Below are 26,214 nucleotides of genomic sequence, written 5' to 3'. Positions count from 1 at the left end.
TTGTAATGAAAATGCAAATAGAAAAGTTAGAAATAACTAGACTAGAAGAGCAGTGCTGTGATTGGCCAGTGAGTCGTGTTAAGGGGATCTGTGCAGCTGAGTGTGGGCGGGACTAGAGGATGTTCCGATTGGCCAAGGCGCTGTGTGGGCAGATAATGATTGGGTAGACGTGGAGGCAGACTTCAGTTTCAGGATGCGACTCCACAGGAGGTTAAACCAAAACCTGTTCCTGTCTCTTTGGTGCAGATTTGAGCTAGAGCGGTGTGGGGTAATGGATGGGTGCGAGCAGTGCTTATGATTCAGCAATAAAGCTTAGTGAGGGGCTTTATGGAGCCCATCTCCTGCTAATACCAGTAATAATGAAAGAACTGCAACAAGACGGCCGACTATAACCTGAAGTGAGCCTAAGCTACAAAACCAGGCTGAGATGAAACAACATATCATTTTAAGACAATGACGGCAAATATGTTCATAAAACACTCATAATCCTGAATTTATGGCATCACTAGAAGCATCTTAAGCTTTGTTGGGTACAAGATTGTGTTGAGGATCTCTTGTGAAACTGGTATAGCTTTTTAATTAATTTATACACATTTACATGGATTACTATTTGCTAACGTAAGAGATGATAATGTCAAATCAAAACATGGGGAAAATTAACAGGTATTAAGTACTGTCAGAAGTATGTTTTTTTTATGACGACAGAATATCTGGTGCTGGGACTCAGACATACAAATATAAATGAAGTACTTGTGCTTAAGTGTCAAGATTATTCGGTTTGTCAAGTATTCATTATGCAGTGAAAATGCCTCCACGCTGGTACTGTATGTTTGAACTTACCTGCGGGTTTTGGTCTCCAGTCAAAGAGCAGAGATGAGGGACAAGTTTACTGAGACTCAGCGTATGAGAGCCATACCTAAGAAGAAAAAAATAGTAATCGACACAGTAGAAAAAACATTTAGTAATCCATAAAGCATGCAGAAGGTCTGTACTATCACAGAGCCATTAGAAGCTTCACGTTCAGCAAAAAGGTGTCATTTTGCATTAGCAAAAACATACTAAATGCCACTGAAAAATGAATAGACAAAGATCTACTGAAGGTTTACATATTATAAATCACAATATATATATATATATATTTGAAAGGACCTGGTATTATGTTATTTTAAGAAGGATTACATGCAAGAGATTTAATTTAAGCCTTTGTTGAGCGTAATTTAGAAGTGAGGCTTTGTAATCACAAGATATTGTTGGTGGCCGTACTTGTTGCACGTATGCATTCTTTATAGTCACACTAACACTTAAGAGGATTAATGCTGGAGGCAGTGGTTCTTTAAGAGAAGAAAATCAGTTCACGGGACGAACAACCTTGAAGAAAACATGACTATACTAATACTAAAAGTATAACCATTTGAGGTTTCAAATTAAATATAACCCAGTGAGGAAGTAAACATGAGGAAAAAAAGGAAGCTGCTCACGTGGTGATGGTGGCACTGAGACAAAGGCAGGTTCCTTCTCGACTACGGAAATTCTTGTGTTTGAAACCAAGGATCAGCTTTTCCCAAACATACTGATACCACAAAGACACAAAGACACATGATGAATGAACAATACACTTCAAAAAGAGGCAGTTATGCAGCCACACAAAGTACTCTGGCCAGAGCCGAATGAACAGATTACACAGCAAAAGTCTGTAAAGCTGTGTCTGTGAAAAAGACAAAGCAGAGTCGACATACAGTAAAAGCCTTTGCAGCTCAAATGGTGTCCAGAAGAGGGGGCTCAAAACACATTTTACCATAGCAAAGTACAGAATATTTGAAAGATTGTGGGGCTGCGCAATTATGACAAAACTCACAATTCTTTGGCTCATAAAAGTATGTAATGTATTTAATTGTTTTGTTTTGTGTAACTTTTGTTTAGAAGCCCATGTGGAACATGTGGCTTTGCTCTATATTTTGATAATTCTGAATAGAAGGCAATTAATTGTATTTTGATTACATAATGTTAGTAATTGAAAAGAGTACCAGTATCTTACCATTAACATAATAAAACTAGGATCTTGTGGGTTCAGTTATGCTGCTTAAACATAGTCATGTGAGTTTTACTTAGATCTGCAAGCATGATCTGCATCTGTGATATATAATCCACAAGCTTTACCTACCAAGAACAGGACGTTCAGACTTATATGCACATGATTTGTTTTTTTAGTCTTACCATGGGCGAGGCAGACTGCTCCATGGTGTGGAGGATGAGCTCTTGGCTGCTCTCTCTGACCTGATCCTTCCCATCGCCCAGTCGATCCACAAGAGCTGGCAACACTATAAACAAGGCCAGAACAAGGAAAGGTCAAATGAGCTGAAGAGCGAGGCAGAGAAAGCTCATCTAAAATGTACAGTATTTACAAAATGTAGTGTTTTTACATCAACATTTGGCCTTTGAAATTGGTGTTTGGCCTGTGTGATCAGACAAGGATAAAGGGAGGACAAATGAGAAATGGACCGTAACTAATATTATGTCAAGAGCATAAACTGCACTCATGTCACATCCATTTAAACATACAACTGTAGTGTTGTATGTTTAAATCATCAGTCATCAAAACAGGAAGACAAATCTGAAACTGCATTAAAACAGCACAACACCAAAGCACAACACAAAGATAGATTAAGAAACATGTCAAATAGGAGCTGAAAAGACAAATGAAAAATATACATTTTGAACAGTAAAGTAAATCAACAAGGCTCAATTATTTAGGGAAAATCACGTACACAGTCATCCACAAAATACCCGGTCTCCATGGGGTCTTATTGTGTATGACTACTTTCAAATCCTTAGACCTCCTACCCAAATTCCACCTCAGTCTTCAGCATCAATGAGGGAGTAACGCAGTGATGTCATCTGCCCTTTTCTCTTCTGTGCATGTGCGTGCATCATGTTAGCAAAACAGCTGGTTTCCTTGACTACAGAGACAATACCCTCAAACAGAGAAATGACAGCGGGTCATTGTATCACAGTTGTACTGCATGAGCTGAAGAGCTTTAAGATTTAAAATACAGTGGCACTCCAGGGGCTTAAATACTAGACTAGTTTTGTCATTTCTGTGGACACAACTACTATCACCTTAGCATCTAAGTCAGCAAAAACATGATGTGATGCTAGCCTGAATGCTACATAACCTAATTAAGCCAGATCGGTAATTGCGGCTGCGCATGAAAACTTCAGGTAAAAAAATATAATTATGTCAACTGCAGGACACACTGGATTACAGAAGGTAGACTTCTTATATCTTGTTTAGATTTAAAGTAGAAATAACAGTTACTAATGTATTTTAGTAAGTAAAGTATGTAAATTAAGTATATAGGGTATTCTTATCTTGATTCCAACATCTAGGCTTTATCAACTGCCTAACACAAAAGACTCATTCTCCAATTTAGTTTAGAAAAGTCACACCATAAAACATTTTTTCAGTCTGTGTTAAAAATTTAAATAAATAAACACAACTTCATTCTAAAATGATGTGCATTTTATAAAAAACATTTGCGTGTACTGTTGAAGTGCATTTTGGGAGGAAGAAAAACATGACGCACAAAATTGACATCACATCATATCACGTATCCAAATTTAGATGTTGTTTTGAGCAGTAAAGACACGACAGACGATCCTTTCATCATTAAGAACACGTCATCCAAATATCAGTGGACTGTAATCTTTGTGGAATGACACGTAAACCACTGGGAGCACTGTGGCCCACATTGTCAACATGTGCACAAATATGACACACAAGTACAGCGGTGGAAAGAGCAGCACGATCAATACAATCGCTGTGTCAATGATCTCATCTTCCTCCCCACGAGAGCTGTGAGAAGGAGCGCAGCAAAGTGGAAATGGGAGCGCACAGGAAAAAAAGGGGAAAGTCAGACACTGAAGACGATTTCAAATGCCATCAACGTGAAACAGTTCATTAAACACAGTCGGGACAGGCGTAGGCTCAGGCATGGGCTCAGACACTGCGCGGCCCAAGGTTGAATACATTTGTGGGTGAGCGGTGGCGGACTCGGGACTGTGCATGGTGACGAGCCGCCCCAAAGCAGCGCTCCCGAGAAGAGGGAGTTAGTTGGCGACGGGAGCCGGTCTGGTTGACAAAGACAGCTGCTAGCACCACCGCCGCTCACAAACACAAAGGAAAATATGATACAGGACGCGGCGGATGAAATCATGTGAGTTAGGTGTGGTCTGTGTGAGATAAATGGAGCAGCAGCGTTGCAGAAGACATTTAAAACAACCTCAAATAGACAAAGATGAATCATGGGGAAGGGCCGGACACCAGCTCTCACTTTGGTATAGTTGTAGAGGGGACATATCATGCGAACGGGACTTTTATTTCACCATGTTATAACTGTGTTTTCTCATCATTACTTTACACAAGAGTTGTGTGTGCTTTGATTCCTGTATGCAAATTTGAAAGAATCTGAGGCACTTAAAATCCTTAATTATCACATGCCAGATAAGAATAAAATGACGCATGGTTTTAATTGTTTCATGCTTTGAATATACATTTTTTAAATATAACGTGTTTTGAACCCTCAGCCTTCATCAGGGCAAACTCGAGATGGTTGTTTGCAAATTTAAACTGAAGTCACATGTCCAAAGTGGGCGGGCGCACAGTCACATGGTACATGACGCGATATGTAAAAAGAACAGATAATGAATTTGATGATTCACTTTGACAACAAATAGACTCATTTATGTTTGATATTTGTTAAGAGTAGGAAAAAATACAAAAGGTAAAAAACATTTCATACATTATGCTATGTTAAAACGTATGTTAAAACATTTACATGGAGAAGGGGGGAGAAATCCAACTCCAAACACAACTTCCCCCTATCCGCCCACTTCTTCATACTTAATTGGAATTGGACAGACAATTGTACTCCAGATCATATGTTTAGGGTTCAAAAACATCATAAAGATTGTGAATGAACATCTGCTACAGTCAAATGTCACTAAGAAGAGGCGAGGGTCTAGAAGTTCTGCAGTTTTGAACAGGAAGTCAATGGACCCGTAAAATAATGATCTACACGTGTTACAGGTTAATACTAATGGCCCCTCTTTAGTAAACTTCTGTACAGCTCTGTTCTCACCTGTACCCAAGTACCCTTTGAATCGTTCTCCCAAACGATCCACGAATGCTCCACAGATGTCTATCCCCAGCAGTGCCACCTAAAACAAGACAATCATAATTATTACATGACAATAAACAGTGCAGCATCAGGATTTGAAGCCATATTTATTACATTCATGTTTTGGGGGGACTTTAATCCATTGGTTTAAAGGATATAACATTTGGAGAATAAAAAAAAATGAATGAATAAAAAAAATATTTCAGTCTAGACAAAGGTTAAGTTACTCGTCAACAGGAGTGACGTGTAATTGTGTCATGTAATTGTGTCATTAAATATTTACTGCATTTAATAACACTTGAATAACAATCCCAGTCTTACTTTAGCTCCTATAAAGCGCTGTTGTTGTGTTAACAAAGGGTATGATGGGAAAAAGCCATATACTTATTGTTGTATTATAGAGTTTATGTGAGCATGCCTAATGTCATTTCCAGCTCTTTAGCCTGTCATCACTGGGATTTGCTATAGCAGATGCCATTTGCATCGTGAGCCAACTCTGTGAAGGGAGCTCTATAGTAAAGCAGACTTTTCCACTGCGTTTCTGATTAGAATCACATCCCACACTGTGCTGTGCCACTGGAATGCTTGTCTTGGCAAAGATGTGGTCATAGCAGCTCTAAAAAACACATTCAAACATTACTTTCCCATATCGAATAAATGCCTTTTTAAACCTTTTTCCTTATTTGGACAAAGGGGAGCCAGGTCAGGTAACTTCAGATATAAAAGGCTGCGGCAATAAAGAGAAGTAGCTGGCGTGGAAGTCAAATAACGTCACCAGAAAATCACCTGGAGAAAAACAACACAAGCTGGTTGAATGAGATGACTCCTTCTTGACCTAATTTTGGAGGAAAGAAAGAAAGAACCAGGGAAATGTGACTCCCCTCCCCCTCCTGTACCAAGCACCCCAAAAAGCTGTGGTCTTCAACCATATGTCATCATCGCAAACAACCGAGCACTATGATGAAATAAACAAATAATGGATTAACTAAAGGCAGAGAGAAAGTATGTTTATGAAAATAGTTAATAAAAGTGCAGTTCTTTGGACATGGGCTTGCTTAAAACATGGTGGTCACTTTGAGTTGAAAATAAGTTAACATCTAGTGCAGAATGAATAGTCCTTTGTGAACACCAGAGTTACTACTTAAGGTGGCTTAGTTCGCTAATAGGCAAGGCATGTACAGGGTTTACTCTGGATTTCAGACTGGCCCACAGAATGTTATAAAAACATCAGCATTTATGGCTCCAAGTTTGCTTATGTTGAGCAAAATATAATCTTTTTTTTGTTTTAGACCTGGATTAATTTAAAAAAGTCCAATTCTAATTTGAGCTTTTATCTACATGATCTTGTTTCCTCTGTGTTGTGTTTGCATCCTCAACCAGTGTTTTCTTTTTTCATGGTTACTTGCTTTCCGGACATTAAAACGTAAAATACCAACGCTAAATGTTTTTTATGACCAACAAAAGTATAGAAATATAACTTTAGTTAAAACCCTTAGGAAAATAAGGTTTTGGACGTTTAATACATAAGTTTTTTTCTATAACAGCATTTTCACTATAATCAGTATTCCTTCACATACAAATTTTGCATAAAAACAACGGACACAATATTATTCATATTTTGATATATATTGCCCACCTTTATGCACAATACAATGAAGCGAGACACAGCACACAGAGCAAAGGCGTCTTCCATACAACGCTGCTACATTTCATTCCATTTCTGCCATGACCTTGTTACATTGTATCTGTCATGTCATGCTCAACCCCCTTCAGACGCTGTAGTAACCACTTTCTGTTAGTTTCATGGTCGAGTACAACAGTTTTGTTTGATTATAACTGTATTTTTGTGTGTTGATAGTTTGTTTTAGGTCTGCAGGTACTCTTTTTGAGGCTGGTTCTTTCCAGTTGAAGGGGAAGCTAAAACAAGTTGCTGTTATGATACAGCATTGGTTAAAGGGTCGGTTTAAAGGTCAAACTAAAGTCTACAAATATGTGTTTATAAAAATGTAAAGCATGTTACTTAAGTGGTGAAAGCTGAATCTAGGGATCAGCGTGATTTGATGTAAAATGAGGCGACATATGGAGGCATCGTCACTCCTTTGTTTCACACAGGGCAAACAGTCCTAAGAGAGGTTTTCCAGTCAGCACTGACTCCTCCCATATTCAAATCATTATTTGAAAACTTATTGTGCAAAACACAACCAACATTCCCTTTTTGCCTTTTGTCAATATTCTTTCTCTTTCCAGTTGAAAATGAAGCCTAACTAAATGTTACGATGGAGTCAAAGTGTGTGTCCTTCATCTTTGAGAGCAGGGGCTCTTGTCCAATTATCCGACTCATCAGTCTTTAAAAGCTTCATGCAATATTTAATATGTCCACAAAGTCTCCTGTAGGCGCTAAATGCTTTGCATGAAAGCATTATCATGATGGTGCTTTACTTTACATGTTGCATACGGTCCATACCATCAACTGACTTTATAACATATTTTACAGAGTAACATGTATGGATCTTGTTCCACAGAATGCAAAGAATGAGTGGCATACAATTTTTCCATGAAAAAAATAGTCAAAGTCTGTCGTTTTACTTTAATTCTCTGCTGCATTCCCCTTCATCTATCAATGCATCACCACCTCTTGGTCCAGACGTCCCTTCATCTCTGGGGCTGACTCAGCATGTTACAGCTAAAAGCGCCTTCCTCTTTGGCATGGAGCACCAGAGAGCTGCTGATATTCCTTAACCTGATGTGCTGAAAACATCTGGCATACACTATGTCAATTCAAACGTACACACTGATAGAAGACGCAGCAGTTCACCGGAAAATGAATAACAATGTTATTTAAGTACTGTTCATGAGTTTCATGAATTTAAAAGACAGATTCCGTTTTAAATTGTTAATGGCTACAATAGTTCTAATTTCTCATTCGTATGAAAGCCATAATGAAAAGTATCATGATGGAAATCAGATGGAAATGCATGTTCAGGGCTGGCTTGTCTTTCGGTAATAAAATTGTCACTTATCAGGTAGTTCGGAAAGACTACTCCACATGTGCCAATGTAATGTTGCATTGAGAAGGGATCGGTAAAGCAGACAGATGGAAATGGGGGGAAGGATGGAGTCTACAGGCCCCTCCCCCCCTGTTTAGGACTACAGTTCTGACAATAGAGTCTCCTCACATGCACACTATACAGGCAATGTCAACATTATGAAGAAAACCACAAACCCCAGGAATGTACCACAAAATCCACAGTATGTCAGGGAAAACAAGGGAGCTTTAAAACTGGAAATAAAACTTTATGAAACATTTACACTGGGTGTTCCAAATTGTCTGTCTGTCTGTCATTGTCTGGAGCATTATAGAAAAGTCGATGCAGCCGCAATGTCCACTAGAAGCATGAAGACTCACCTTGAAATTGCTGGAGTTGATCCATCCCGTTAGCTCGTCTATCGTCTTGTCTAGGCGAGGTTTGTCCTGCTCCACGTCCGGGGAACGTTGTGGGTCATTCAGGTAATCAATGAGGCCTTGGCCGACCTGTAACCTGCGGGACACGTCCTTTTGTAAAACCTGCTGGTAGAAATAGTCCATGTTGTCATGTTCCTCCATTGGCGGCTCGCTGAGAGGCCAGCCCCGGCCGCACACTGCAGATAGCGGGAGTCAGTCCCGTAAAGGGGCTGTTAGACTCTGGGTATGGACTACAAAAATCTTAAATTTAATGTACATGTATGTATGTTGTTAATGAGCCAATTTGCTGTCGTATACTTCATCCAAAAAACATCTTTCAGCACAAATAAAACTTAAAACACACCAACGTTTGGTGTACTCGGCCAGTCTTTCACGACAGTCAACAAAATAGTTGATACAAAACTTAATAACTTCCCCAAAGTAACGTTTATGTTGGTATTTTCCAAGCAAAGTGACAGTCTGGTCCCTCTGTTGTGCTAGTAGCACGTAGGTTTTAGCGCAGCGTTAGCACAGAGCTAACGCTTGTGCTCCGGGCCCGGGCTTCACTTCGGTCTGTTCATGTCCACACGCCGGGCTCTGCGGACGAGTTGCCAGGACGGTGAAGTTGCAGAAAACTTCCAGGAAAGTGTTACACTCCAGTGACACAATGAGATCCTTGCCTGTAATCCTTAGATCTGCGCCAGTTAGGGTAAAACTGAGGTGAACCTGCAGGGGACCGCAGTTTGTCGAGAGGTGCAACCGATCAACGATCAAGGCTGGGTCTTTGGCGCCGCACAGCTGTCCAACACGATGCCTGAAAGAAACTCTGAAATAAACACGTTACTGAAAGGATGTGTTTGGTCTTATTTTCAGAACAAAGTAAATTGAATGAACCAAATTATTTATTAGTCATCCCATTTTTTTTTCTTTTGAATTACTTGGGACAGTTAGCACTTTGATTTCATGTTTGAATAAAAATGGGTGTGTCTATAATGGTTGTAGATCTTTGCTGACACCTAGTGGCAGTTTTTACACACAACTCCAACAGCTGAATAATGGTCACAAAAAAGACAAGTCCCCCTTTCTTTTTGTGTTTATTGTTTGTTTATTTTTCCACGTATTTATTATTTTTTCAAACATAAAACTGTTAAAACTGTCAGAGACAGGGCGTTAACATCACAGTTGGTGAACTTTTTTTCCCCCTGCCCTGTTGTGTTAGTTTAAATCTTATAGTTTTAGTTCTTTTCAGAGTCCTGTGCATATCCCCAAGCTGACACTACTCCCAAGACTCTGATATATCAATACTGATGGTAGCCCGAACTTTGTCCATTTATGTATAACTCCAAAATGAAAAAGATCAATGTTTGGTTTGTATTGTAGGAGTAATCTATAGTCTGTACCTCTCTTTACTACATATCACATCTTCCCAGAAAATGTGATATACAGCACTACTACTGTTCAAGGCATGTGCCATTACACATACACATTTAAAAATAATACACTTTGGGCTGAGAGGTTGTAAAAAATATGAAATCTCTGTATGGTATAATAATTATTTAATTCAGATATTTGAAATACTTTCAAGTTATATGATTGTCGTGCCTTTGCACACAGACTTAAATGTTTTAATTAAAGCCAATTTTAAATTTACTTTGAAGCAAAATTGAAAAAAAAATTAGCCCTGGTTGAAATCCAAATAGGGGAGCAGATTCATTACACTCTTATTATTGAAAACCATTGGTTGAATACACAAGGTTACCGCTAGGAAAGTAGGGAGACTACTCTTGTAAACATGTTTGTGATGCAAATCTAATCACAGGAGGTAAACAAATGCTTAAGTAGTCAAGTGGGAACAAGTGCACAGGCTACTGACAGGATTGATAAGGGCCTACAAGCTGACAGAATCACACCGTAAAGAGAGCCCAGTGCCATCAGTAGCAAACGCAACATAATGCTTTCATGACATCAAGTCTCTGAATCATAGGTCCACTTTATCCACATCAATTGTTTTCTCTTCTATTTCCAAAAAGAAAGACACACATCTGATCTTTCAATCTGGATAGATAGGCATCAACAATTACAATAAGCAATGAAAAGAAATGGTAAAATAAAACTAAATATTTTTACCCACTCTTATTTCGTGAGTGAGTTGCCATAAGTGTAATCTTTTGCAAAACATTCTCTGTACAAACATAACAAAATCTCAACATAATAATTTTTCGATGCACAAGTATGTTGCATGTCCATTTCCTGTGTCCCTCTCGCACAGAGGTTTCAGTATAACAGTATTTTAGAGGGTCTCTATGTATTTCTCAGCTCTTCTTGTCCAACTTGATGGTTGTTTACTGATCAGTTGAAAAATTCACAGGATGACCACAGACTAGAGGGGTTTAGTGATTGTTTGAGATGATCGTCCTCAGAGAGAGATTTTCATATTTTTTCTGTTTGAACATGATGCATTGTAAAGTTATTCATTCAGAAACCTCCTTCTCAGTCTGCTCTCCTGGCCTTATTTAGCCAAGGCCTGGGTCACTATAGTGTATCGAGCATAACAGAGGAAGTCTGTTTTAGTTCTTAAAGTGAGAATGTGAAAATGCAGAGAAAGTCCATCCATCTGTGATCTGTCCAAAACATAAATCTTGGGTTTCTGCAGCACTGCACAAAGAGAAGGAAGGGCAGGTACGACTGATCAGCAAATCAGAGGCAACCAGTCCATATATTGATAAGGAGAAGTGAGTGGGTCCAGCCCTCCCCTGCCCCAAACCTTACCCAGCCCCTCCCCCCCATTTCAGAGCAGCAGGACCTGTAGACAGAGGTGGCCCCCCCTGGCCCTCCACTGTCAGAGGATGATGCAGCAGCGGCACAGACGCTGGCCGCCTCCGTGCACAGAGGGAGGAGGAGTCACTGGAGCGAAGTAAGCATGGACTTTAATCTCAGGGAGGTGGGCCTGTGAAGAAAAAGGAAAGGTTCAGATGGGGTATGCAGATTTAGTTTGATTGTCATTGCCATTATGTTATTGTGTCAATTAATAAAAAGGGCATTTCAATTTTGAAAATAAATAAATTAGCCACATGTAATTACTCCTAATTCAATCTCAAATAATGTCTGGTTTGGAATAAGCACAACAGATTGGTAAGGCACAACAGAAAGTCTGACAACACGGATATTCAATTTGACTTTAAAACAGGGGTGTCAAACTCATTTTGGTCCGTATTCCGACTCTCAGGCTTGGCCATGGGCCGAACATAACATTAAACAAATTAAACAATAAAAAATAGAAAAAATTAATAGCTTGTAGTAATAGATAAATGTGGACACTGTTGTACAAATCTGGAGCAGGTGAAAGAATGAGTTGACATTCATGTATCAGCAGCAAGAACAGGAATAGGGTTAACTAACTTATATGTTATATGATTTCTGATATGAAATGTTGATATCACAGACCTGTTGGCTGTTGCTGCACAAACTCAAAGCTTATAATTCTCTAGCTTATTTTAGTGACAAATTATTCATGTAGTGAATCAAATGAGTGCATTCTGATTGTATTCACACCATGTCCAGCTCTTCAGTCTCATTAGTGTGGACACAATCAGAGCTCACAGCAGCTTCACTTGTATTTCCCCGCTCAGACATCTCTACTCAAGTCTGTAGAGTTTGGTGCACGTCGGCACTTCTCGGCCCTCGGCACACGCTCCAGCAGCACAACAGCGCTGAGCAGCACAGGGGAGGGGCGGCTGCTGCAAAGGACTGTGGGACCCGTAGTACTTGCAATAAAATCACCACCGGGCCGCATGTTTGACACCCCTGCGTTAACACAATATATCTCAGATGTAAAAATGGATGACAGGCATGAAGTTGACTGGACTGGACTGAAATAACATTTACAAAAGGGAAAGATTACATACAAAGGGGGACATATGCCTGAGTGACCTTTTTATTTACTGGTTTATTCTTTGGGCTATTTCCTTATTTTTTCTTTTCACACTCTGGTCTTGTTCTGTTTGTGTTTTTTTATCATACCAAAAGAAAATTGAGAAAAAAAAATGAAATAGGTTTAATACTTTATATTTGAACTGTAAATTGAAATAAGAACATTCTCTAACCCGAATGCGCTTGATGCCAGCCCGTGTGACCTGCTGACAGTCATAGAGCTCTATGCGTTCCAGATGATGGCAGTTCTTGAGGTGCTCCAGCGTCACGTCTGTGATGAGGGGGCAGTTGTCCAGCTCCACCACAGTGAGGCGCTCTTGGCCACAGGTGCTGCCGCTCAGAGCTCTAATGCCATCGTCTGTGATCAGCTCGCAGTGGGACAGAGACTGTACACAACAACAGACGACACATCAGTAAAGCACAGAGGCCACATAACACAGGTCAGGGTTAGTTTTGTACCAACGCTTGTAGTCGAGGGCAGTGGATAGACAGTTGAACCAAGGTATTGTCTGTCACCTGTGGATGACAAAAAATATTTACTGTGATGTAAAAAACTAAAAAGTGTTACCCTACATTTGTGGTTCAAAGTTTGAACCCAAACATCAACAATTTGTATTGTTATTTTATGATGATTGACTTATTACAGTATAAAGATTTCTTATCACCCCTTGTACCATGTAGGATTTAATATAAAGATAAGTTAGTTAAGCTTATATAAGACAAGATAAGCGTCAATATATTAGTAATAAATATTGTCAAAACATAAACACACAAACCTTACCAAAATACATTCTTCTAAGTCCATTTTTTCAAGCTCATGACAGTTCTATGAGAAAAATAAAAAACAATGGAATTAAAACTTTATATACAAGATGCATGTAGAAGTAAAACATATGAGAGAAAAATGAACTGACTCTTGCAAGAACAGTAAACCCAGCGTCAGTAACATGGGAGCATCGAGCAGCTTCTAGTATTCTAAAAACACATGCATAAGAACACGATCATCATCAAACATCAACTAAATTGTCTAGTAGGAGAAGTATGTAGATTATAAACAGTGAGGAAATTAAGTACAGAAATACCCTGCGATTTTGCAAGTTCTCTCCCAATTATGTCTGAAGGGTCTGAAAATTACTTATTTACAGTAATTACATACAAATAAAAGAATTCAATTTAATTAATTTAAAAATACAATGTGATTTTACGTCCCTCTCAGTGCAAATGCACCTACGATGAAAATGTTTAAGTGGGAGACGTTGCCAAACTTCAGGGTGTTCAAATACATATTTTCGTCAGGTTAAATGTGTCAGTGTCAAACACAGGCACGGATAAACATTACCAGATGGACAACATGAGAATAAATTATTCTTACTTCAGTCTGGGACAGTTGAGTCCCAGTGCAGTTAAAGAGGCATCAGTGAGGTTACTGCAGCCAGACACACAAAGACTCTGTAACTTGGGGCAACCCCTGCAAAGACTGACCAGGCCATCATCTGTTATTTGCTGCAAGAAAAAACAAACCTTTTAAAATGCACAAATTCAAAGTTTATTATAAAGCTAAACTTACAGTGCAGGACTGCAAGTTGATGGTGGTGAGTTTTGGGCAGTGTTTCTGAAGGTGCTTCAAAGCTCCATCATCCAACTGAGAAAGTTTAGAAGAAAACAACAGTAAACAGGTATTACTTAGACTTAGCAAATTATACTGGTCAACAAGGGAAATTACCACACATATTATGGATTATTTTAACAGGTCAACATATAAATATCTAAAATAAATAATACAATTCTTATTGCAATACAAAGTAGTGGCAGTGAAGTGAAGATACATAAACTCTACGGTTACCTGTGTGCAGCCTCTGAGGAAAAGTGCTTTTAAGTCACTGCAGCCTCTTGCCAGGGCCTCGATACCATCACGTGTGATCTGATCACACCAAGACAAGTTCAACATCTCCAGCAATCTGCAGCCATCACTGAAAAAAATACACGCCAATGTCAAACCTATGTATAATGTAACTTTGATGGAGGTTCCCGTTTGTCAGTGTGCTACCTGAGGGCTTTGAGGGAGTGGTTGGTGATGGACACACAGGACGTAAGATCTAAGTGTTTGAGTCGGGAGCAGAACTTGCTGAGGCTGAGGCAGGTGCTGTCCGTAATCTTGGTGCAGCCATTTAAATTCAACACTTCAATATTTCTACAATTCTGTGCAAAAGTCCTGTGAAGAAAAAGTAAGATCATAATATAACACGCCACTCCAATGCTTCAATTTGTCTCTGCTCGTAACACAAGCTCTAAGGTGGTCAAATCAGCTTTTACTGGACGTCCCCAGAGCCAGACTTAAGCACTGGGGTGATCAAGCCTTCTCTGTCGCTGGTCCCAGACTCTGGTCCCAGACTCTGGTCCCAGACTATCAGAACCTTTTTAAATCTAGGCTAAAAACATATTTATTCAGACTGGCTTTTAACACTTTACATGCAAAAGAAAAAAACGATATTTGCTTTAATCCGATACAATAAGACATCTTCATGTGCATGTAAACACCTTACTCCGATAGAAATCGGCGTTCAAAATCTCCGATTGAGACGCCCCATATTATAATAGATCCATGAGACGCCCAGATTATGCAGTTGCGTAATCACACTGAAACTAGACAAGGCTTGTGCGTATGCGCCGCGATCCACGCTGACCTATAACCCCGGAAACAAAACCAGACAGGGAAGCCGGTCGCTTACAAGGAAGAACACAACCGCACTCACAAGGGTTAGCGTGCACTTTATCTGCACAATAACTAACGCGGACATTACATAAGAGATGAACAAAACTATCCATCTTGCTGTTGTTCGAAAATGCACCTGATATTTGCTTATATGTGACGCAAAAGGTCAACTGGAATGGGGGGTTGTATTAGTCCGCTGAAACGACGCATATCGCCACCTGGTGTTAGGAGGACGACACGTTCTTGTCAGGAATTGGACAAGGACAGAGCTTGTCCAAGACCTCAAAACCGAATGTTATAAAAAGTTTTTTCGTTTGCATGTAAACGCATTGACACTTTATTTTGTACAGTTTGTTTTTATTTAGTTTTGTATTTTGTATTGCCTTGATTTTATTGTGAAGCACTTTGGTCCCTTTAAGTGTTGTAAAGGGCTCTATAAATAAAGGTTGATCGAGTGATTGATTGATTGATTGATTTGTAAAAATAATATATCACATCATGGCAAAACTTGAGGCACTGCAATTATAGAATATTAAAACAAACTAGAGCACTTTCTCAAGAATCTGGAGAAAGATAGCTTGTAGGGAAAGCTGGAAGTAATAAAACCCACTCAAATATATTTTATGGGAAAACATAGTGCCACACAGTTATGAGTACATGGCTGAAAGACAATGAGAAGCTCACTTCATTGAGGCATCTCCCACGCTCAGGCAGCCCCTGAGGCTCAGCTGTCTCAGGAAGCCTCCACATCTCTTCGAAATGTTCTCCACCACCCGGCCCTAGACACAAATCATAGACAGTGAATAAAATATTTTTAAATATATGAAGAGCTGATTGTGAAATATTTCAAAGAGTCAGTTACAGGCTTGAACTATACATTTCTTATTCTTAGATCCACATAAGCCTGGATCATATACAAATCAATGAGTGTATACAGCATAATAAACTCTGCTGGGTTGACACTTTAATTTATTATACTGTTAATAATGTTGCGTTAATAATGTTGCACGGAGGGAAAAGGAGGAGGAAGAGACAAGACTTAGGCCCCAGGACAGAGGATAAACTGTGACATCACAGTCGGCACCAAAGCCTACTGACCCAGCACTAAGCCTCAGGCCAGATAATGCTACTGAATGAGCGAGCTGCACATTGTAACACACCCAGTGGCCCTCCTGCCCTGTCAAGCCTCACCTCAATGTCAGTCTGAAAGTTGAATAGGTCGATCTTCTGCCAGTTACTGCCGTCCAGGGCCAGCACATTCCACGCCTGAGAGGGTCATAGACAGAGAGACAAGTAGACAAGTAGGTCAGGCAGAGGTGGTGAACGCTTATCATAAAAAGTGAGAGTGTGTCAAAACACTATCTGCAAACACATGACTTGCACAAACTTAAAGATGGCTGACAAACTTTGAAGAATACACACAAAAACAATAATAAAAGCTAAAAGTGAAATAACTATGCAACAGGAATCCATGTTGCTGCAAAGGTTTGGCCTCTGCAGCTCTGAATCCACAGTTCACATGCCAAGCCTTTGTCATTATCCACAGAAAGCTCATTCATAAATGGCTTTCAGCTAGAGTGCACTAAAGCAAAGCAGACCAGTAGATGGCACTGTGTTGGATTTTTACAACAATTCTAATATGTAGATTGGTGGTACTGCTTACCTTAGATACTTGGGCACACCTACATAGCGTAACCACATCTAGATAGGAGAATATTCTGCAGAGAGACAAAAGATAGCATGTGCTGTAAATAGATCGTTTTATTCTATATGGTTTATGTATGCCCCTAAACACGGACATTGTACTATCGGTAGTGAACCTGTGTTTGCTGGTAGCAGGAGAGCCCCACGGACGGCTCGTGTTTGAGCTGTGAAACGATCTTCCACAAAGGGCTGTGTGCACCAGGCTACTGGGTCAGCTCAATCCATTAATCTGCCAATGAGTAATCTCTGGCACTCCGACAAACAGGGCCATAGGCAGATAAGGACTGGCACATATGTACCAGTACAATCAAATACCAAAACATAAATATTTCTTTTTAGGTTTTGCATTGTACTTAATATAAGCTTCAACTAATAAGTGGGGTTGACAGTGGTTTAGTCATAAAACACGCAAACACCAACCCGATTGACAGGAGCCCCAAGTTCTGTTGACGTGTGGTAAAACACTTCACCCACTGTAGCTAGGATGAATTTGGCGTGTGCGTGAATGATTAGTGGTTGTTGAAGGGGCTGATGGCAGCCTGGCCAAGGCAGCTGTGGCTACAGAAGCATCTTTCCACCACAGAGTGTGACTAATGACAAAAGAACAGCAATTGAGAGGCTTCAAAAACCTGTAATGGGCATTATGTGTACGGAATTATTATAATCAAGAAAAATCCAATAGAACAGTGATTCTCCAACTGTGACGTGACTGATGGTGGTCTTTTGTAGTAAGTGTACTACCAACTACTACTGCTGAGTTTACTCTTTGGGCCAGGTTTCTATTTAGTGGTCCTACACCCTCTCCGTTTACACTTGCATAGAGCACTGTTTCAGAATTGGTTTAATATGAGTCTACACCTGCTAGGAGGTACATGGTGGAATATTACTAGTATCCAGAGTTTGTGATGGTCAAATGGTGTGGAGGCTTTGGTGCAACTGGGGTTTAACGTCCTTTTAACTGTAGGAAACAGGAGCCAGCCATTGTTCCCTTCATATAGGATCAGACAAAGGCTGTCTGTTTTTATGGGCCGGGTCAGGGCATATCAGGACATGTCCTCACTGTACAATCTATACGAGTGTCTAATGCCAGGGAGGCCAAATAATACGAATCTATTATTTCAAAACAGGAAAAGCACAGTCCGTGAATGCAGCATACTCATTGATCTCATTCTAATAACCGGTCAATGAGTCTCTAGCAAAGCATTGATTTAACGTCAGAAAAAATAATATGACTTTCTATTTTAAGTGAAAGTGGGCCTTCAAATGAGTTCTATCATTATTAATTATCTGTGACAGGCTGTGAACAATAATGGAAGTTAAACAAACTTTAGCAGAGACTTCAGTCACTGGACATTTCCCACCTAGAACCAAGACATAATACAGATCTATACCAAAGAATAATCATCATGCTCAATTTAACAGTTAAGATACTGTGTAAATAAAAATAGCACTATTAAAACAAAATCAAGCAAAGCAGAGGATACAGTTTGTAAAGTATTTCACTATCAGACGCTCTTCAAAGATTCATGGGAAATGTCCTGACATTTGTCCCGATGAAGAATAGTATGTCCCTTGCCCAATAAACATTCTTCTTTACTAATGCTACAACTAAGCATGAAATCTGTGTATATTTCTGACAGTTCAGTTAAATCAAGCTTCTGTCTGTGTAGGTTGTGATTTTGGCAAGATACAGAAGAAGCATTAGGATCATAGTCATATTTGTTAACAAAATGTAAAGATGGCCTTTGAAGCGTGGCCAGACTAAAAGTGGGGCCTTCGCGGAGCACTGGTTGCTATGGCAACACCAGTCAGACATGAATTTGGTTGTTTTTGGAGCCAATGCTGAGCCAGTGTGTTTTGGAGCCTGTACCTCACTTCTACTTCTGCAGATGTTTAACCATCAGACATCAGAGTAAGTGTACAAGTAAAAGTACTGTTACAAGCCCCTAGTGCCAAACATATTCATGTCATGAGAGTAAATATAAACTGATCAATAAAGAGGTTGTATCCTATAAAACTATTTAAGTCTTCTCTCAATTTAGGCCCTTCAAAAATATTTCCAAATGTTTTAAGATTATATATATAAATCTATAAATAAATGTGAGGATTATTGATCCGTTACTTCTTCCTCTGCTGGTTCTATATCCTGGTGGTGTGGGGTTTTCCCAGTTTCTACTGCTGTTCTAAATATAAGGTTTACAACTTCCCAGTTCAAACACGCACTAAAGCAAAAAACATGTGGGCAATCCATTAAACATGACCAGGCTGTCACAATAAACACATGTGAAATATTCCATCAAAACACATCCATCTATAGTCATCATGGTAGTACCTACACTGTGGGAATACATATGAACTAACATGTACCATGAAAATGTAGTTAACCCACTTTCCACAGTTTCAAAGTCCTTTTTACAGTCAGTGTTATGACACATGAGCTACTAGGTCATACACTGGTGTTACTGAAGTGCATGTTTTTCTAGAGAGTAAAAAGTGCTGGTTATAATGGGCGTACTGGTATTCTGAGTGGAGCACAGCTGGAGCAGGCATGAGCACCACACTGCAGAAATCCCCACCAGCAAAGACAAGGCTATTTATAGCACACACATACACAGACATACAGTTTGAATGGGCCCAAGGGTTTTGAAAGGCTCGCAAAAACATGCAAGAATAAAAATATAAGCAGTTCATACTGTCGTATGTGCAGATGCACGCTGTCTTTTTAAAGCTGAATTTACAAATCTGTATTAACATAAAGGATGGTTGCTGTGCATGCATGACTGCATGTGTCCGATTTATGGGTCATCCACAACGGCCCAGGGAAGTAATGTTGGTTCTCTCAGTCAAACGGTCAAAAACATCTCATCAAGACCTAAGACATGCATCATACCAAAGCCGTCACAGTAGACATTATGTGCTCCTAAACTAACAGTAGATCAAGGCTACTGCAGCTAATGGATAACACTAACCAAATCCAGTGTTGACTTGTATAAACTTGTGTGTGATTAAGCAAGTTCAGTGTTCAGTAATCTCACCTAAGTAGAAGCTCTTTGGGAAGCTTCTTGTTGATGGGAGCTTCATCGCTGTTTGAGAACACCTGGCAGGTAAAAAGAGGAGAAAAAGTCACACATTAGACCTGGTATGTAACAGTCGACTGCAGTGTGTTGGAAAAGGAGGCAGTAACTTGGTGTCAATAATTTCACTAAAAGCATGTCTAAGGCGTTACCCAACAACTTTAAAGAAAATTAAACAAACATCATCTAAATGCCACATATATTTTGCACATATTGTTTATTTAATAATTTAATAATGAGCACAGAAAACCCACTTTGTACAAATTGACAACCCAAATTATATCTATACATAAGGCTATAAATAGCAACATGTAATTGCCCTTGGGGTTATGGGTTTGAGGAACTTAATTTAATTTGTGTCCATTTGTCTTTCATAATTACTTGACTATTTGTTTGTATCAGGAAACCTAGTGTTGACTAAAAAAGGCAATTAGATGCCTAAACTATGCTAACTAGCATGCCCCTCTTTACGAGATTATAATTCTGTCAGCCTGCTCAGCTTGCTGGCATGCTTATCTCAATTAGTCTACTCTGTGGACGTCTGGCCATCTGCTGAGAGGGACTCACTGATGCTGGCAGGTGATTCGCAACAGAACAGAGAGGGAACATTTCAGATCAGGTGGGCCGCGATCAGCCATGAATTTAAATCACAGAAAACACCCACATGCACTTTGGTGCTGCACACATCCGACAGTGATACTCTTGTGTCCTCAAAGAGTCGGGAGCTGTTTCTAATGAGGAACTTCGGCTTTTTTCAAGCACAAACACGAGCATAGAAAAACACTGGGATGTGGGTAAGGCACGGCGCACCAAAGGTGGATTTAAAACATATTGTGCCAGAGAGCTCTTTGAATACATCAAAACACAACGGGCAATGATGGAAAGAAAAAAGTGTCATGAAACACTTTAAGCTGAGGTGGGCAAACTTATTTCCAGTCAAATCAACCACTCTGGAAAGAATCGGGGTCAGTTTGTTCTCCAAACGCTAAAAACTACCCCTAAATTTACATTCACATTATATGGATTACACCTGGACTTTTAAGCTTTAGGAAAAGTCCCTCCATTTTTTTGTGACATTAGCTTCAGCTTTTAACGAGGAATTGTCAAAACTCAACAAATGCCTTAACTAGTGTCAATCAGACCATCCCTTCACCTTCATATTTTTAACAAAGTTTTTAAAACATTTTATGTATTTATTTATTTATTTTTATCTTCATTATTTCCCCCCTCCATCCCTTGTTGGGAAATGGGAGGTTTTGTCTATGGGAGTTTTTGTTTATAAGAGATCTTCTACTGAGAGTGTTTTTCAAACTTCGTATAAGTGATCTGTTCTTTTCTTCTGTATCTACCTCTGTATCTACCTGCGTTGCATCAATGAAATTTCCCCATGTGGGACAATAAAGGAATATCTTATTTTAAAGAAAATCTAGGAGTGATTCAAAATCTGATATTTCTCTGGGCAGAACTTCTTACCACTTATAATTCGAGTTTTTCAGGCAACAGAGGCCAAAACTACTGAGTGTTCAGCCAATTGTACGTACTCCACCAGGTTCAGAAACAGCTTCAGTCTGAACTGGGGCTCGTTTTAGCCAGGCATCCATCCATCCATCCATTTTCTACCGCTTGTTCCCTTTCGGGGTCGCGGGTGACTGGAGCCTATCCCAGTGACTTCGGGCCTTAGCCAGGCAATTTAGGAAAAATAGGCCCTCTTAAAGGATTAATGTCAATATGTTTAGACCCTAGCTGTGCACTTGGTATCCATATAAAAATAGGTCAATTAAGTATATTTGCGTCTTCTGAGAGTTCACACTTGGCTGTGATTGGTTGAATACAGGTGTCACTCTTTCTGTGTCTATGTTTCTGCATCTGGAAATTCATTAAAAAAAGCAACACTGAATAATGAATTAGCAATAGCAAAGGAATCTGACTGTGATTACATTTTATGTAGACACAGTCTAGACACACTAAACATTTGGAGTCTAGTCAATGTTGGATGGAGGTTCAAAGCCTAAATATTGAGTCAGCCCAAGTAAAGGTTAACTAAATTAATGATATGCAGAAATCTGTTCAGGCGATAAAAATGCTTTGGGATATCTTCTCCTACAAGGCCATGACATATTAATCATTGTCTATACAGGCTTTAGAATTTAAAACTACTACAGAGGTGGGACCATGTTCATGTTTGCAAGTCTCAAGTGAGTTTCGAGTCCAAGTCAAGTCCAATTCCTATGTTTTTTCAAGTCATTACACAACATTACTGAATAAACCCAGGTCCTGTTTTCTTATTTTGTTGTAAATGATCCATGTCACAAATATTTGGTTTGTCGCATTCCATTGTCTTTGTTCTTGCCAGGTTTCTTATTCTTATTATTCTTATTATTCATGGTCATTTTGCCACAACTCGGGCACACTTGGGACATAGACGTGATCGGCTCGGCCCAAACTCGGATAAAATAAGATAAGATAAGATAAGATATTCCTTTATTGTCCCACATGGGGAAATTTCATTGGTGCAACGCAGGTAGATACAGAGGTAGATACAGAAGAACAGATCACTTATAGGAAGTCTGAAAAACACTTTCAGTAGAAGATCTCCTATAAATAAATAAAAACTCCCATAGACAAATAAATAAATAAATAAACAAATACCATTGCATGTGATCACGACAGTAATTGCACATGGATATGGAGCTTGCGAGAACGCCCGTCGCAACAGTGCCGACTAGTTCAAAAAAGAAAAAACATGAAACTCTTAATCTTTGGCCTAGGCACATGAAACTTGGCACAGTGATAGAGCTACTTTTGACCTCTGACCTGTGACGAGTAAAACATACCTGGCAGCATCGCTCTATGATAAACAGGAAGTCAGCCATGTTGAATCAAAGTGGCACCGCCATGTTTGACTTTTTTTTTCATAATTGTACTTGTCCTAGGTTTTTTGTCCGATAGAGCTCAAAACAACACTTTTTGCGCCTAAAGACATTGAAATTTGAGAATTATTCAAAAAAATGTTGATATTCCGCGTAACACGCCCTCAAAAAAACTCAACATTGTCTGATTTGTTTGAAACTCATGGATTATATTCTCCTCAAGACGCCATGAAAAAAGTGCATTACAGATATTGTGTATTTTTCACTATTGGCCAGCAGGGGCACAATTAATGCCTTCACTTCCTCTTCCTCTTTTATTTTGATGGAACATTTCTTCTCTTAGCATTACTATTAGCATTAGCATTAAGAATGATTATTCTTTAGACTTTATTCTTTAGACTTTATTCTTTAGACTTTATTCTTTTTGCCACAACTCGGGTATTTTTGACCCCCTGAACATCAATGAAAAGTCCCGGGTCGCAGAGGCTCTCTCTCTCTTTCTCCCTGCTCAGGTCTGCGATCAGCACAATCTTGCAATTTGTCAGAACAAACTAATATTTGAATCGCAAACTACGCAATCAACAATGGTGAATTACTGAGCGTCGTTTGGTATGCCGCAAAACATAGCAGAAAAACAGGCGAGAAGGCGGTCGCGCGGAAAGGCGAGAGCCATCATCGCCGCTACCGCGGCTTTAATTCAAGTTTGTTCCTTTGAAATAAAACACTGAAACTAGAAGAGAAGACACATCAAGGAAAAACATCAAGTCCTTCCTAGTCACAGGGCTCCAGGTCATGTCAAGTTGAGCCCCAAATTGTGATCCATTTTCAGTCAAGTCTCAATTTTATTTTATTTTTAGTGACTCCAATAATAAGTACTTTAGAGAGACAAAACATTCACTGACTCCAGCCAAAGTGTGATTTAAGATTAAAACTAAATTTAGACTTAAAGCCACAACAACTCGTTACACATCTCTCACCCTTGCCCCCATCAGATAAATTCAGTTGATATTAAGTCCAATACAGGCAGACAGTAGCCGGTTTGTTTACATTTGCAAAAGATGTGAAACTATCCTGTAAAGACAGATGATTACTGGTGAAATAAAACACAATCTTATACAGGCATTGAGATGACAGGGCCTCTAGCCACACAAATGCAGTTATTGCACATACAGTAATGTCGGCTAAACCTAAGCACTATGAGAACAAACTATCTCTGATCTGCACGCTTCATTTAGGTTATCGCATCCGCCTGTACCCAGTGCCAGCAGAGCAGCATTCCCAAGCAGGGAGTTCCTTTGAACTCCCTGAAAGTAAGAGTGAGGCAAATGCAAAAAACACTCAACACACAATTGTTTTTCATAGGAATAGTAATTTGCATATGTTCAGGATTTTGGTTTAGCGACTCAAAGTCTGAGAAGACACATCTTTGATGAATGGTACAAAATTAATCTTCTCAATGACTCTTTACTCTGCTCTCTCTAGTACATAATCATTTCACTCCTTTCTAAAAAAGCTTTGACTAATGTTCAGCAACCCACTGATATGGCAACACGCACCAGTACCACTATCACCTTGGGCAGTCATTCACACTCAAGCTCAGTGAGACTGATTGGAGCCATCAAGACAAAGCAAAAAATGCCAAATATGTTAATAATTATCATTTTAAAGAGGTCTCAATCAGACAGGATAACCATGGTGACTGATATAATCTCCTGATAATGTTAGTGCAATGCACTAAATAAACTGTATGTGGCTTGAGATAACACCTTTACTGCAACTCCACTGTAGGTAGAATAGTGTGTTTATTTACCAAGCAAATTATTTCCAGTGTGTCATGGCGTGATGGAAAGGGTGTGGGAAGAAGCTCCACTAAAGTAGGATTCAGGCAGGTCTAAAACGCAAGACAAACCATTAGTGTCTGTTCCTTACATTTAGAGGACGGGTTTGGACTGTCATCTGCCAAATCCAGAGACTATGATTCACTGCTGATAGTCCACATTGATCAGTGCGTGTGGCTAGTCTCCTGCAAGCTTGTAACCTCAACCCCAAATACAGTGTCAGCCTGAGCCACAGCCCTCCTGTCCCGCAGTCCTGTGCTGTCGCTGCTGGTGCAGCACGACAATAACGATTTTGGATTACCCTTGACCAACAACACGACACGACGGACAACTGCAAGAGAAACTAGGACCAGCAAACACGATATATATGTGGACACACGCGCGCATTACATTTAACAGGAGCACAACAACAGCACAGACAGTTGTGGCGGTCCACTCCCCGTGCCGTACCTCGAAACGGCTCTTGCTGATCCCGTTCATGTCTGCAGCGGCACGTCCTGCAGCCACGGACCGCGCAGGAGGCACCAGCTGAGCTTTATGTTCAACGACTCGTTTTTGTTCTGTCGCTTAGTCGTGCGCTGCTCGCTCGGAGAACGGGAGCCGAGCCGGAGCGGGGTCTTCGCGCCCTCCTGCCCCCAGCAGCCGTCAGTGAGGCTGACTCTCCTCCTCTCCCCGGTGCGGACCTGGTGTTGGACCGGGACAGGCTGCGGAAAGTCGTCGTCTCGAAACCCCGCAGCCCCGCGGCCCGTTTCTCATCGCAGAGCTACCAAAATAACAATAATAACATGGACGGTCTGTCAAGTGACTTCACTTCCGCTCTCCCTTCATGGCTCGAGTCTGAGCCAGTGCACTGTCCTCAAGTCTCCCCAATATGCAGCACAACGCCCCGCAAGACCTCAGCTCACCCTCCGCGTGAACACAAAGCGTGTTTTCACTCTTAATGCCCATACGGCGGTGACTTGGACGTGTTCCTGCTCTGTTTACTCGGTGGGAAGGGGAGGGCTTAAGTGACGTCAGTGCTGCAGGAAAAAGCACGCGTGGTCGATTTGTTTTGATTGTGGGGGTCCTGCGGAGGACTGGACCATAGGCCGTATATTTTATACACTGTTTTTCCATAAACCGTCTCGATAATAATGGCATTGCGCACTGTGCAAGACCAGACCACAATATTTCAGAATAAATTACAATAGGGGCACAGCACAGCAGTGAATTGTCATGGCCAGTAAAAGAGATCACCCAATAATTGGATGTTTGATATGTGTGTATATCTAATATAATAGACCCATGGTGTATATGCACAGAAAACACCTGGTGACAATAAATACATTTTCACAGCAACACTGAATTTTAAAATAATTTTCAATAAGCCTATATAAACTTTTCTCTTTCATGTTTTGTTTTTGTCACAATAAATTGCCTTTTTGCATATTTTTCTTGGACAAATGCGACACAAGTGTGAACATGGA

At 40.0% G+C, this 26,214-nt stretch overlaps 2 protein-coding genes across 2 annotated transcripts in view; both read right to left on the bottom strand.

The window, feature by feature from the left end:
* Positions 1-9,387, bottom strand: part of clasp2 (cytoplasmic linker associated protein 2) — a 42,467-nt gene extending 33,080 nt beyond the window's left edge. The window contains exons 1-5 of the mRNA XM_072447503.1: positions 8,584-9,387; positions 5,139-5,217; positions 2,215-2,318; positions 1,479-1,570; positions 841-916 (exon numbers count right to left, since the gene is read on the bottom strand). Of these exons, the coding sequence (XP_072303604.1) occupies positions 841-916; positions 1,479-1,570; positions 2,215-2,318; positions 5,139-5,217; positions 8,584-8,781 (549 nt within the window). The 5' untranslated portion in view covers positions 8,782-9,387. The remainder of the gene's footprint in view (positions 1-840; positions 917-1,478; positions 1,571-2,214; positions 2,319-5,138; positions 5,218-8,583) is intronic.
* A 318-nt stretch (positions 9,388-9,705) lies between these two features.
* fbxl2 (F-box and leucine-rich repeat protein 2) lies at positions 9,706-25,674 on the bottom strand. Its single transcript, XM_072447502.1, has 14 exons — positions 25,199-25,674; positions 20,002-20,063; positions 16,926-16,980; positions 16,454-16,528; positions 15,947-16,041; positions 14,597-14,761; positions 14,393-14,519; positions 14,117-14,191; positions 13,922-14,052; positions 13,464-13,524; positions 13,331-13,375; positions 13,009-13,065; positions 12,723-12,935; positions 9,706-11,566 (listed from the first exon to the last, which is right to left on the bottom strand). The coding sequence occupies exons 1-14, from the start codon at positions 25,226-25,228 to the stop codon at positions 11,459-11,461; spliced, it is 1,299 nt and encodes a 432-aa protein (XP_072303603.1). The 5' UTR covers positions 25,229-25,674; the 3' UTR covers positions 9,706-11,458.
* Between the last annotated feature and the right edge of the window lie 540 nt (positions 25,675-26,214).

This window comes from Eucyclogobius newberryi, unplaced genomic scaffold (genome assembly GCF_026437365.1).
Source record: "Eucyclogobius newberryi isolate DKJ021-1_F unplaced genomic scaffold, fEucNew1.0.hap1 SCAF_16, whole genome shotgun sequence".
NCBI classification, from domain to species: Eukaryota; Metazoa; Chordata; class Actinopteri; order Gobiiformes; family Gobiidae; genus Eucyclogobius; species Eucyclogobius newberryi.
Note: the sequence above shows the minus strand (reverse complement) of the source record. Positions and strands in the feature narration are given on the sequence as shown.